The 12,068-nt window shown below is 44.8% G+C and overlaps 1 protein-coding gene across 1 annotated transcript in view; it reads right to left on the bottom strand.

Annotated features, from left to right (window-relative positions):
• Positions 1 to 3,792: 3,792 nt before the first annotated feature.
• Positions 3,793 to 12,068, bottom strand: part of CHRNA3 (cholinergic receptor, nicotinic, alpha 3 (neuronal)) — an 11,134-nt gene continuing 2,858 nt past the window's right edge. Inside the window, exon 4 of the mRNA XM_008574536.1 lies at positions 3,793 to 4,873. Within this exon, the coding sequence (XP_008572758.1) occupies positions 3,793 to 4,873 (1,081 nt within the window). The remainder of the gene's footprint in view (positions 4,874 to 12,068) is intronic.

The raw sequence follows: 12,068 nt of genomic DNA on the forward strand, positions 1-12,068 counted from the left end.
AGACTTGGAGACAAGCTTTGATTATAATCCCAGCTCTGCTCCTTTTTAGTTATGAGAACCTGGGTACATTACATGACTGCCCCTAGCCTCAGTTTCCTCATCTGTAAAATGGAGAACAGTAATGGAGAATCTGTAAAATAAGAACAGTATCTACCTCAGAGGTTGTTTCAGTAGAGTCCTTAATGAATACTACCTATTGATATTAATACAGATTTTTAAAAAATGACATATAAATCTCCGTCTAACAACAAATCACATGGTTTAGTGTACTGAAGAAAGATGGGACTTGGGTCTTACACATGAATGCAAATAGTGCTGCAAAAAGAGCTCGGTGGATATGAATTTTATATCTAACTCAAAGTCTTTAAAGCACAATGATCTTGGCTATTCTCCGGAAACTTTGGAACTAATGATGAGTCACAGGGAGGCAAAATGATGATCTAGTCCAAGCCTGGCTTTCCTTGCCCAGCCAAACCCTGGAGATGGCCAGGAGCGAGAGGAGTGTGTGACTGTGCTTTAAAGACTCTTGGAAACCTGGTGGCCTGACAGTGTGTACATGGGGTAGGGGATGGCAGTTCTGGTCAAGGGGGGTCTCGGTGGCAGGGACGGCCGAGGAAGGCTTGGGGTGGTGCTCTTGTCTCCCCCACCACTTTGCCTCTTCAGCCTCTGCCCACTCACAGCCAGAGATGCAGGTTTGGGGGCAGTTTGTGAGCCAAGAAGAGCCCGGCTGAAGGGAAGAGGAAAGGACAGAAGGTGCCCACTGACCGGTGCAGCCCGAGGCTTCCCTCGTCCCCTTCCCACGTCAAGGGCTAAACAATTTCAGTCCAGCAGAAGGGACTTGGAGGGGATTGGAGCCAGGTGGGAGGTAGAAAGATGTCCCTTGAGAGACAAGGTCACCTGGAGGGGAGGCAGCACCTTTCAAGGGTGATCTAGCTCAGTCTGGCTATGTGGCCCCTGAGCCTTGTGGAGCCTGGGTTTTGGCTGACATCCCCAGGAAAAAGTGAGTTTACAGGCCCAGAATACACCAACTTAGCTATGAAAGAAGACTCATGGAGCAGACAGGTCAAGCATTTAAAATAAACATGATATCCTCAGATTAGACACTACTGGAAACGTGAGGTGGAAACAAGCAGTTTTATGGAAGAACCGAGTGGAAATAGCAGATATAAAATATTGAAATGTTGAGTTAAAGAACTCAAGAGATGGGATAACTGGCAGGGTAGATACAGCCCAGGAAAGAAGCAGTGAGATGGGAGGTGAGACTGAGGAGCTCTCCCAGGGGGCGGCGGGAAGGAAGGAAGGGTGGGGTGTACAGGAGAAGCTGAGGGGGGGGGCTGTGCACAGACATGGGCAGGTCTGTACAACAGGCGCTCAGGGAAGGAATCTTTATAGAAGTCATAAGCTTGAATCTCCCAGAATTAAGGAAAGATGGGAACCTCAGAACGAAATGGTTCATCAGAATGCCAAACAGGTTGGGAGAGACCACACCTAGACACTCGTGCATGATGTCACTAGATTTCTCTACAAATAGAAATTTCAAATCATTTCTAAACAGAATCGATTACTCACAAAGGAACAACACTCAGATTAAAACTCTGGCAATAATGGGCCCACGTTCCCACCTGGTAACACATGACCAGAAGTGAACAGTGACTGCCTCAAGATCGATCCTGTGCCACTAGTTTGCCAAAGACCTTACTCCCTACTGCTATGGTCAGACCATTTCACTAATTTACCCATCTTATACTTGTTTCTGACCTCCCTTTCAATAATTCTTTTTTACAGGTCTGTCTCCATGTCTTAGACACCTTGTATGGTGTCTAGTAAATAATTTTTACTCTAACACCTTGTACGGTGTCTAGCAAATGATTTTTGGAATAAAGGCAATTTCTAATAGCCTGACAAAGGCTAGAATACGGGATCCTGACTTTTACTAGTTAATGCTAACTTAAAAGCAATGATTACTTTATGGGCTGGCCCGGTGGCGCACTGCTACAGTGCGCCGCTTGGGAGTGTGGCGGCGCTCCCGCCGAGGGTTCGGATCCCACATACAGACCGGTTCCCGCTCACTGGCTGAGCGAGGTGCGGGCGCAGCACCGAGGGTTGCGATCCCGTTGCCGGTCCCGGTCCAGTGCCAGACACGAAAAAAGACACAAAAAAGCAATGATTACTTTAAAAGCGGGTAAAGAAGTAGAGGAGTCTGCAAACGTTATCAGTGTTAGGTAATTAAGAGATTTTCACTGATCATTTACTTAGTGTCTAACAATTGCTTCAACTGAATTTAAAGGAGTGCTTGACTTTTTGGCTAACTTACTGGGATCAGCTGGAGGTTTTGCATTGTTACAGTCCCAAGATGTGCTCAGATTGCTCAGATGGGTGGGGTGAGGGGAAGAGGGCAGCTGTGGCTGTCTCCCTCCTGTCTCATCTACTTTGGTATGCCATTCACTGCTGAATAAAAGAGACTCCAGACATTCTTCAGCAACGTTAATTACCTACAGTGCATCAGGAGCTGAAATTATCTGGTAATTAGCTCTTAGCCACTAATCAACTTAAGGCAGAGCTGTTTAATTTTAAAGCAGAGCTTATAAAATTACTGAGTGTGATCCTGGTAACCTTGAGGGTATAAAGAGGGTCATACCAGACACATAACATTATTTAGTATAAAAGTCTCCTACTCTTAGTACTTGACATTAGTTCTAGCATAAGATTTTCAAAGAAAATAGAACTAAGTTCACTCAATTTAAAAAAAAAAAAGAGCAAAAGAATGTGAAGAGATATTCCACAAAGGAAGATATCCAAATGGCCAATAAGCATATGAAAAAGAGGCCTAATAACTACTCAACAGGGAAATGCTAATTAAAACAGCAGTGAGATACCACTTCACAAAGTGGCGGGTTAGCTCAGATGGTTAGAGCATGGTGCTGATAACATCAAGGTCCAGGGTCCAATGATCTAGCAATTCCACTCCTACATAAAGATCCAACAGAAATGAACATATACATTCACCGAAAGACATGAACAAGAATGTTTATAGCAGTTTTATTCATGCCAGTCCCAAACTGGAAATAACCAAATGTCCAACAATTGTGAAATAAACAGAAGGCAGTAGAGTCATGTTGTGAAATACTACACACCAATAATGAAGAAACAGAAACAAGGATAAACCTCAAAGACATTATGTTCAATGAAAGAATGAGACATGAAACAAAGTTTATACTATGCAATTCCATTTATATGAAGTTCAAGAATGGGTAAAACTAATTGATGTAAAGGAACTCAGGACAGTGGTTACTGAGGGGGAAGAGAGACCATGACTGGGAAGGAGCACTGGGGAACTTTCCGAGGCACTGGAAATATTCTGTATCTTTGTCTGTATCATTATTACATGGGTGTATACATAGTGTAAAAATTCATCAAGCTGTACACTTAGGTGTGCACTTTACTCCATGTAAGTTATACCTCAATGAGAAGACACACACATACACACAATTATGAAGTAAAAATAAAAATGTAACCTCAGCTGATCAAGGCTAACTTGGAGACAATCTGGCCTCATGCCTTTTTCCAGCTTATCCCTTAATCCACTCTCTTGGCATCATGTGCTTTAATAGCCTAGACCACTGGCAGCCCAGTGGCTAACTTCAGGCCACCGTACGCTCACAAGCTTTATTATCCCATTTTACAGATGAGCAAACAGACCCAGAGAGGTGAGGTAACATATCCAAAGACGTACAACTGGTCTGAACACACGCGGCCGACTCCAGAGTCTAATTTCTCACCCCTGACTCTGTGCTAGTCCCACAAGGAAACTATAAATGTTTGCTGAATGAGTGACCAACGTGATAACAAGCATATCCTTACCTCTTTGGCTTCATTTTGTGCTTTCATATTTTCAGCAATATACTTGACACTTTGGATCGCTTCTTTGACTTCTGGTGACAAAGCAGAGAGAGACAGCACAGCATCAACGGATTCAGAACTGGAGCTTCTCGTGAGGTTGGCACTGAAATTTGAGATTTTTATCCTGCGGTGGTGGCAATAACCGCACATCCCATCCTGGCAGGGGTAGCCTTCCTTGCAGCCTTTGGACTCTACGCGGCTGAAGCAATTCAGACTTGAGAGCTCAGCACCGTAGGAGGGCCTTGGCTTCTGAGGGTTTCCCTCGTTGCTTGCCGGCCTGGTCATGAACATGACCCGAGGGAGCAAGTTCAGGAATATGGTCTTTACCCACGTGGGCATCGTGTGGGTGGTCGGGGTTCTGTAGTGCACGTTGAGCACGAAGACGGTGATGACGATGGACAAGGTCACGAAGATCATGGTGAAAAGGAGGTACTCGCCAATCAGGGGGATGACGAGCGACGTGGATGGGATGGTCTCGGTGATCACCAGGAGAAACACGGTCAAAGAGAGGAGGACGGAGATGCAGAGGGTCACCTTCTCGCCGCAGTCGGAGGGCAGGTAGAAGACGAGCACGGTGAGGAAGGAGATGAGCAGGCAGGGGATGATGAGGTTGATGGTGTAGAACAAGGGCAGGCGCCGGATGTACAGTGAGTACGTGATGTCCGGGTAGATCTCCTCACAGCAGTTGTACTTGATGTCATGCTTGTAGCCGGGGGCTTTGATGATGGCCCACTCGCCACTCTCCCAGTAGTCCTTGAGGTTCATGGAGGAGCCGATCAGGACCAGGTCGATTTTCGCTTTGTCGTAGGACCAGGAACCAAACTTCATGGTGCAGTTTTGGTAATCAAACGGGAAGTAGGTCACATCGATTTTGCACGAGCTCTTAAAGATGGCTGGAGGGATCCAAGTCACTTCCCCTGTGTACTTGAGTAAGGCTTTAGTCTTGTCGTCCACCTGGAAATCCCCAACAGCACTGCAAAGACAAAGAAGAGGCGCCGCAACACACGGTCATTACCGCGTAGTCATCTAGTCCAGCTTCTCACACTGCCAGCAGGTAAATGGCAAGTAATGATTTGTAAAACTGCAGAATATGAGAGTTAAAAGGGCCATCAAAGGTCACCTGGTTCACTGCCGCATTTGCCAAGAGGGATCCTGAAGCCCAGACCCCCTTCTCCCCCCAGAAACCTGACATACTCATCACCCCTTGGGGCACGTCACTTGTTTATTCCCCAACATACAACTCCCAACTTGGTGTTTATAGACACACTCCCAAACACCAGAAAAGGATTTTCCCCCCTTTAATTTTCTAAAGAAATGGGATCCAGGTTGCCATCCTGGAGCCAGGTGTTTAGGCAGCCTTTGGGTACATTTGCCACCTGCTGTCTCATGGTTTGGACCTTGTTAAAGTTTCTTCTTTCAGTTTCCACCGGGTGCCCAATGTGTGTGTGACACCAGCTATGGAGCTGGAAGGCGCTGCACAGACCACCCATGGGAGCCACTCCCATTATACTGGGCCGACCTTGTTAAAGTTTCTTCTTTCAGTTTCCACCGGGTGCCCAATGTGTGTGTGACACCAGCAATGGAGCTGGAAGGCGCTGCACAGACCACCCATGGGAGCCACTCCCATTATACTGGGCTTTATTGGATGGGTTTATCTTCAAACCCTACCTCTGGATCCGGATTCCACCATTCTCCACACTTCCCATTCTTCCCAGCATTGTTTTACAAGGAATAATCCTGTTTTCTGATTCCTTGTCTTAAAAATTCAGCGTAACAGGTTCCTTCACTTGCTGTTTCCCTATCTGTCCCCATTTTCTCCTCATGTTTCTTCTCCCTTCTTTTTAGCTATGTGTAACCTGACTTTCTTTTTGCACAGATACTCATTTTTCTTAGAATTGTCATATTGATTTGTTCAACAGAAGATCTGCTGATGACAAACTCAATACCCTGTTGAGTCTTGCATTTGACATTCCACGTGCAGTGGCCAGAAGAGGTCACCTGAGAGGCCGTCCGACTGGTCCTAATAACAACATCCCTGCCCAGTGAAGGCTCTTGATACTTCCTTGGATCAGCCCTACTGGGTTTCTTAGCATTCTGCATTTGAAGGCTTTCGTGTCCTTCAAAAGGGGACAACTACCATACGCCCCTCTGCCTTGTACCAGAAGAGCTGAAAAACAATCACAAAACCAAAACGTTCAGGGATATTCTTGTGCTGCTGTTACAGGTTGAGTATCCCTTATCCTAAACGTTTGGGATCAGAAGTATTACAGATTTTGGATTTTTTCAGATTTTGGAATACTTGTAGAAATGTAACCAGTTTAGCATCCCTAATCTGGAAACCTAAAAAAAAGTCTGAAATGTTCCAAAGAGCATTTCCTTGGAGCGTCACGTCAGTGCTCAAAAAGTTTTAGATTTTGGAGAATCCCAGATTTCGGATTTTCAGACTAGGGATGCTCAACCTATACTAGGTAGGAACCTGTGAAAACAGAAGGGGAACGTCCCAGTGCATGTCTTTCCTCCTTGCTAGCCTCTGGCCCTCCCATTCTCATGTACCTCCATTAAGCAGGACAATCCTAACACTTGAAGGCTCAATGCCAAAGCCACTACCCACTTTTATTCCAGTTGGCTGGTTTTCCCCAAAGATGCCCTGCTGAGTTTATACATACTTAGCCCCTACTTCACTCCTACTGTGCCCTCAATTCCCCACAAGATTATTCCCAGTGCCTGGCTCTGGGAGGGGAGAGGTATGAGGGGTGGGGTGAGGGGAGGGGTCCACATAGCCCCCAAGTGGACTCAGCCCATGTTCAGCACCTGAGGAGCCCCTGGGAGGGCTCGGCTAAGCACAAGGTTGAAAAGACCCTTGAGAAGATGGAGGCCTTGAACAAAGTTCCTTACGGCATCCCGAATGAACAAAATGTCAGAGCACTAAGGAACGTTCAGAGCCCAGGGTCTAGTTCAGGGGTTGGCAAACTCTCACCCACGGGCCTGCCTCTTTTTCCATCAATAAACTTTTATTGGAACACAGCCACTCCCATCTGTTGCCTGGTGTCTACAGCTACTCCTGAGCTACTAGGGCAGAGCTGAATAGCTGCGAAAGACTCTGACCCACAAAGTCTAAAATATTTTACCACCTGGTCCTTTACAGAAAAAGTTTGCCAACCCCTGCTCTAGTCCAATCCCTTCATTTTACTGAAGAGAAAACTGAGGATCAGAAGACAGGAATGATTTGCTCAAGGTCACGTAGAAAGTTTGTGGCAGAGCATTGGCCATTTAGAACTGGGGTCCCCAAGTGAGGAGTCACAGAATGTGTGTGCACAAAGGACAGGCACCACAGATAAGCTTACCTTGGTTGCAGCGCTCATTTCTGCTTGTTTCCAGGTATCCTGGTCACTGAGGCTGCTGCCCACCGAACCCCCTGGCTGTGTCTGCCCAGATCAGAAGACTTGTTTGCTTTCTGGGGCAGTTTCAACAGTCATGTCTCTGCCACCAAGAGACAGAGAACACAAAGACCCAGCTGGGGACTGAGGTCTGGCACAGCACCAGCCACCTAGAGGGCACTGAGTAAATATTTGTTGACCAAATGAATGACCAAAAAATATATGAAGATCTCACCCCCAGAGGGAGCCCAAGAGATGGCCAGCAGCAAGGACAGCAGAGGTGGGAAGGATCGGAGCCAACTTACTGCCAAACCAAGTGAACTGATTAAAAAAAAGAAAAGGCAGGGTGGGCACAAATGATTAGCTGAAGTATCACTTTAATACAGGGGGTGATTAAGAATGTAAGCGGCCCACCCTGGAGTCCTCAGAGTCGGGGGGCTGTAGGCCTGAGCCCCGCCCCTGCCGCCATACATCCAGGCCAGCAATAGGGCCAGCCCTGACACCCAGGGGTCCTGAGACCGGGGTAGGCCTACCCTGCCCCCACCCCAAACCAGATCCTAGAATGTACTTATTAACCAGGTGTGTTTCTTTTGGGGTGTGCTCATGTCTTTAACCAAATTTCTGCTTGGATTTTTCTAATTCATTTTTTAGAGTTCTTTTTGCAATAAGGATGTTAATTTTTGTGTATTTTTTTTTAAAGTAGAGAGTAGAGTAATGGTTACCAGAGGCTGGGGGGCGGGGTGTGGGGGAAGACTAGGGGTGAACTAAGGGGAACAAAACTGTGCTATCTACCCTAAGTGAATTATTGAATACATCCGGATATGCATGTATTGCATTAACACACTGTACCCCACAAAATAAATATAAATAAAATTGAATTATAAAAAACAAAAACAGGGCCGAGCCTGTGATGCACTCGGGAGAGTGCGGCGCTGGGAGCACGGTAGCGCTCCTGCCGCGGGTTCAGATCCTATATAGGGATGGCTGGTTCGATGCGCTCACTGGCTGAGTGCGGTGCGGCTGGTCACAAAAAGGAAAAAAAAATTAAAATAAAAAAAACAAAAAAACCCAAAAACAAACAAAAGAAAACGAATACCCCCACCCCCCAAAAAAGAATGTCAGCAGGTGAGGGTGGTGAGTGGTCTGAGAAAAATCACAATGGTGTAGGTTTTTTATATCACTCCAAATTGCTGCAGAAAAAGAGGGCAACTAGGATTGCAAAAGAACAAACCTACTGCCCATATCGTCAACAAAGTTAGGTTACAACATGGTGTCCCATGAAGCTCAGACTATGAGAGCATGCCGTCAGAGAGCCACACTAGCAGGAGCTGTGGGACTGTGTGGGATTAGCTGCTGGGCGGAGGTAGCCAAGGGAAGAGAAAGGAGAGTTTCCTGTTCTAAAAGCTCCAGACAAAGAAATCTCCAAGAAGTGGCTACCCCTCATAATAGAGGACCCCACTGTGCACTGAGTCCCCAACAAGGAGAATGCTGAAACACAGAGGGGCACCACAGGATCCAATTTGTGGGTGAGAACAAAAAAAGACCGTGGGAATCCACTTAGGGTCTGCAGAGAAGTCAGTCTGGGCTGGGCAGGCCCTCAAGGATCTCAGAAATACCTTCCCAAAGTCCCTTCCAGAATGACAGAGATGCACTCAGAGGAAAAGCTGCTCGTGGGTAGGATCCAAACTGAACAGGGTAGGAAAATGTGGATGAGAAGAGAAAGAAGGTTCAGAAACAAGAGAAGTCATGTCCAGAGGTGGCAGCTCTTAGACTGGAGGTGGCTGCACATAGAGGCCAGGCTTCTGTCACATCAAGGTAACTGTATACACGAGAAGGGAACTCTCAAGCAGGTGAAACAAGACCCACCTATCCACTCCCATCCCCTTCAGAGGCTTGTCCTAAAGGTAGAGCAAAGGCCATCTATTTACACAAAAGTAACAGAACCCCAGATGAATCATATTGTAAGAAAAATATAAAAATGAGTAACTCAATAACACACAAGCAGACAAGGGCACACCACAAAAATGCACTGGTAACAATCTGATATTACAAATTCAGCTAAAAGAAACTAAGAAATCTTTAGAAATGGTGAAAGAGCAGCATAAATCAGAAATAGAAAAATAATTTGGCTAAACAACAGGAAGATTATAAAGAATGGACAGAATTTAGGAAAGAATTAGGAAAAAGAAAATTTTAGAAATAAAGACTAAACTAGAAGAAACATAAGAACAATCACACACCATGGAAAGCACAGCAATAGAAACAGAAGACAGACAGGAGAAAAAATTCTTTTAAATCAAACAGAAACAAAAACAACAAAAAGAATTTGAGAGAACATAATACATAGAGAATATAGACAAAGAAGTTCCAATGTATGTAAAAATGACTGTAGACAAGATCAAAGCAATGGAACAGAACAAATCTTAAAAACTATAATTTAAAAAAAACTATCTTGGATTAAAAGGTTTATTATGTACATAGTGCTTAGTAAAACAACTAAAGACAAAGCAAAAATTCCTTTGAGTAGTCAAGCACAAAGAACAATTCACTTATAAGTACGATGACTACACATCCCAATTTGCCCAGGACAGTCCTGGTATATTTATTAATAGTGTCCCCATTCTCTCTCTAAAGTCACCCTATTTTATAAGAAAAAGAAAATTAGATTGACATCAGATACTGACAGTAGCACTTCCTGCCAGAAGATAGTGAGGCAACATTTTTAAGATTTGCATGAAAGAAAAAAAGGAGCCAAGGATTTTACATCCAGCCAAGAGACCTAAATGTATTCTTTAAAAAGGCTACAATGAGTTATGAACTTGCGAGAACTTAGGCTATCTTGTGTCCGTGAACACCGTGAGGATTCCATTAGAGAATGAACTTCAGAAAACAAAATATCATAGGAATAATTTTGGTATAGGAAGAAAAAAAGGTGTTTCTAGTATGTTAAAATGAAGAGAAACCCTCAACAGAAGACCAAACCTGAGAAATTTAAGTTCTAACGAGGAGAGAGGAGGTGAATCAAATGATTTTCTCTAAATGTTATTTTCAGCTTCAGCTTCTATGGAAATTCCTTCCGATATTTGCTCCTCTCTACATCCAATCTGAAGCATTTGGCTATCTCTCATTATTATTAAAATCATACATCCGAAAGCACTCCAGCTGCTCACCCAAGATTGCCAGCAAGAACACAGCTATAAAACCCAAAACATAAGATTAAAAATTTTGCCCATTTTCTTAATTCTAGCTTAGCACAAATTCTCTACAAATTCTGCCCAATTCCCCGAGAGCCTTTGGACCATGAGATTTCTATGACAGCTCACAGGAAAAAGAAAAAATTCTGCAAACCGGTTGAGTTTATCTTGTGTCACAGTTCTCTAAGACCCGTTTACAAATATAAATTGCATGGAAGAAACATTTATGAATGCTGTTTTTCCTTGGGAAAACAATAAAACACAGACTGTCTTTGGAGTGATTAAAGACCCCCTTTTGTTTTTGCCAGGGACCAGAAAGTGGGATTCAGCAAAATACATAGCTTCTCCAGTCCTGATACTAATCATAAAACCAACAGTACTAATACTAACAGTAAAACCTATTAGTTTGTACTAACATGGCATAAAACCTAAACACAGAATGCTTTTATTCCTTAAAATCATATTAGACTAATTCTATATGAAGTGTTTTGCTGAAAATGTTTCATGGTTAAAACATAACTCTAGAGATAAAGCACAGCTGCAGAAATGATACTTCTCAATATCTGGAGAACAAAGTAGTACATACTGTAAAATATCAGTTAAAATTTATGTTGGCCTAATAAAAGCGCTTAAATGTGGAAAGTGTCAGTTTTGTCTGGGCTTAGGAAAGAGAGATGGGTTTGGAGGCACCACAATGGCAGGAGCAGACTGGCAGAGGAAAAGCCTTTGAAAGACAGAAAAAGGAGAAACTTCCTGAAACTGGCAAGAAGATGTGCATCTGGGTCCAGAGGAGCCTCGAAGGGGCCCACTGTGAGAGACTGGCCTGCGAGCAGCTTTCTGGACAGCAGGAACCATCCACTTCCCTCTCCAGTCCTAGACTCGCCCTTCCAACTACAACTGGGATGCAGAGATCCAGATCGGCTGGGATCACAGGGCCGGAGAGCTCGCCTACTCTGCATGTGTGAATTCTACTTCACTTACTGGGAGGCCATCAATTCTTTCTGCAAGGCTCAGAGTCTTTTCCCAATGGGAAAAGGCTTGGAGGGGACACTCGTGCAGCAGGGTAACTGCCTGATGGCAGGTTTGCACGTTTGCTGCTGGGGAGAATGGAGAAGAGGTCTGAGGACAGAGGCAGAAATGGGCTATAGTGCCCAGCTTAGCCCCTGATCACAGCAGCAGCCTCCTGCATTCACTGCTCACAGTGGCACCAAAGCCACAGTGGACTGCTGAGACCACCCCAGGCCTGCTTCTGCCACATGCCCACTGAATGAAGTTATCTATCTACTCTGGGCCTCATTCCTTGTCTGTGAAATGTCAAGGATGGGCTGGATCAGTGGTCCTCAAAGTAGGCTGCCTATTACAGCCCCCAGCACAACTTTGGGAAAACACACATTCCTGGGCCCACCCCACACCCATGGACTCAGTGTTTCTGTGGGGTAGGACCTAGGGACAGGCACAGAGATTTTTTTAGATAATATAATAAATATTAACTTTATTTTTGTTTGGTGGCTGGCTGGTCAAACACAGGGGTCAAACCCTGGACCTTGGTGTCATCAGCACCATGCTCTAACCAACTAAGCTAAAAAGACAGTGAGGA

Source organism: Galeopterus variegatus, unplaced genomic scaffold (genome assembly GCF_000696425.1).
Source record: "Galeopterus variegatus unplaced genomic scaffold, G_variegatus-3.0.2 Scaffold1059, whole genome shotgun sequence".
In the NCBI taxonomy this organism is placed as follows: Eukaryota; Metazoa; Chordata; class Mammalia; order Dermoptera; family Cynocephalidae; genus Galeopterus; species Galeopterus variegatus.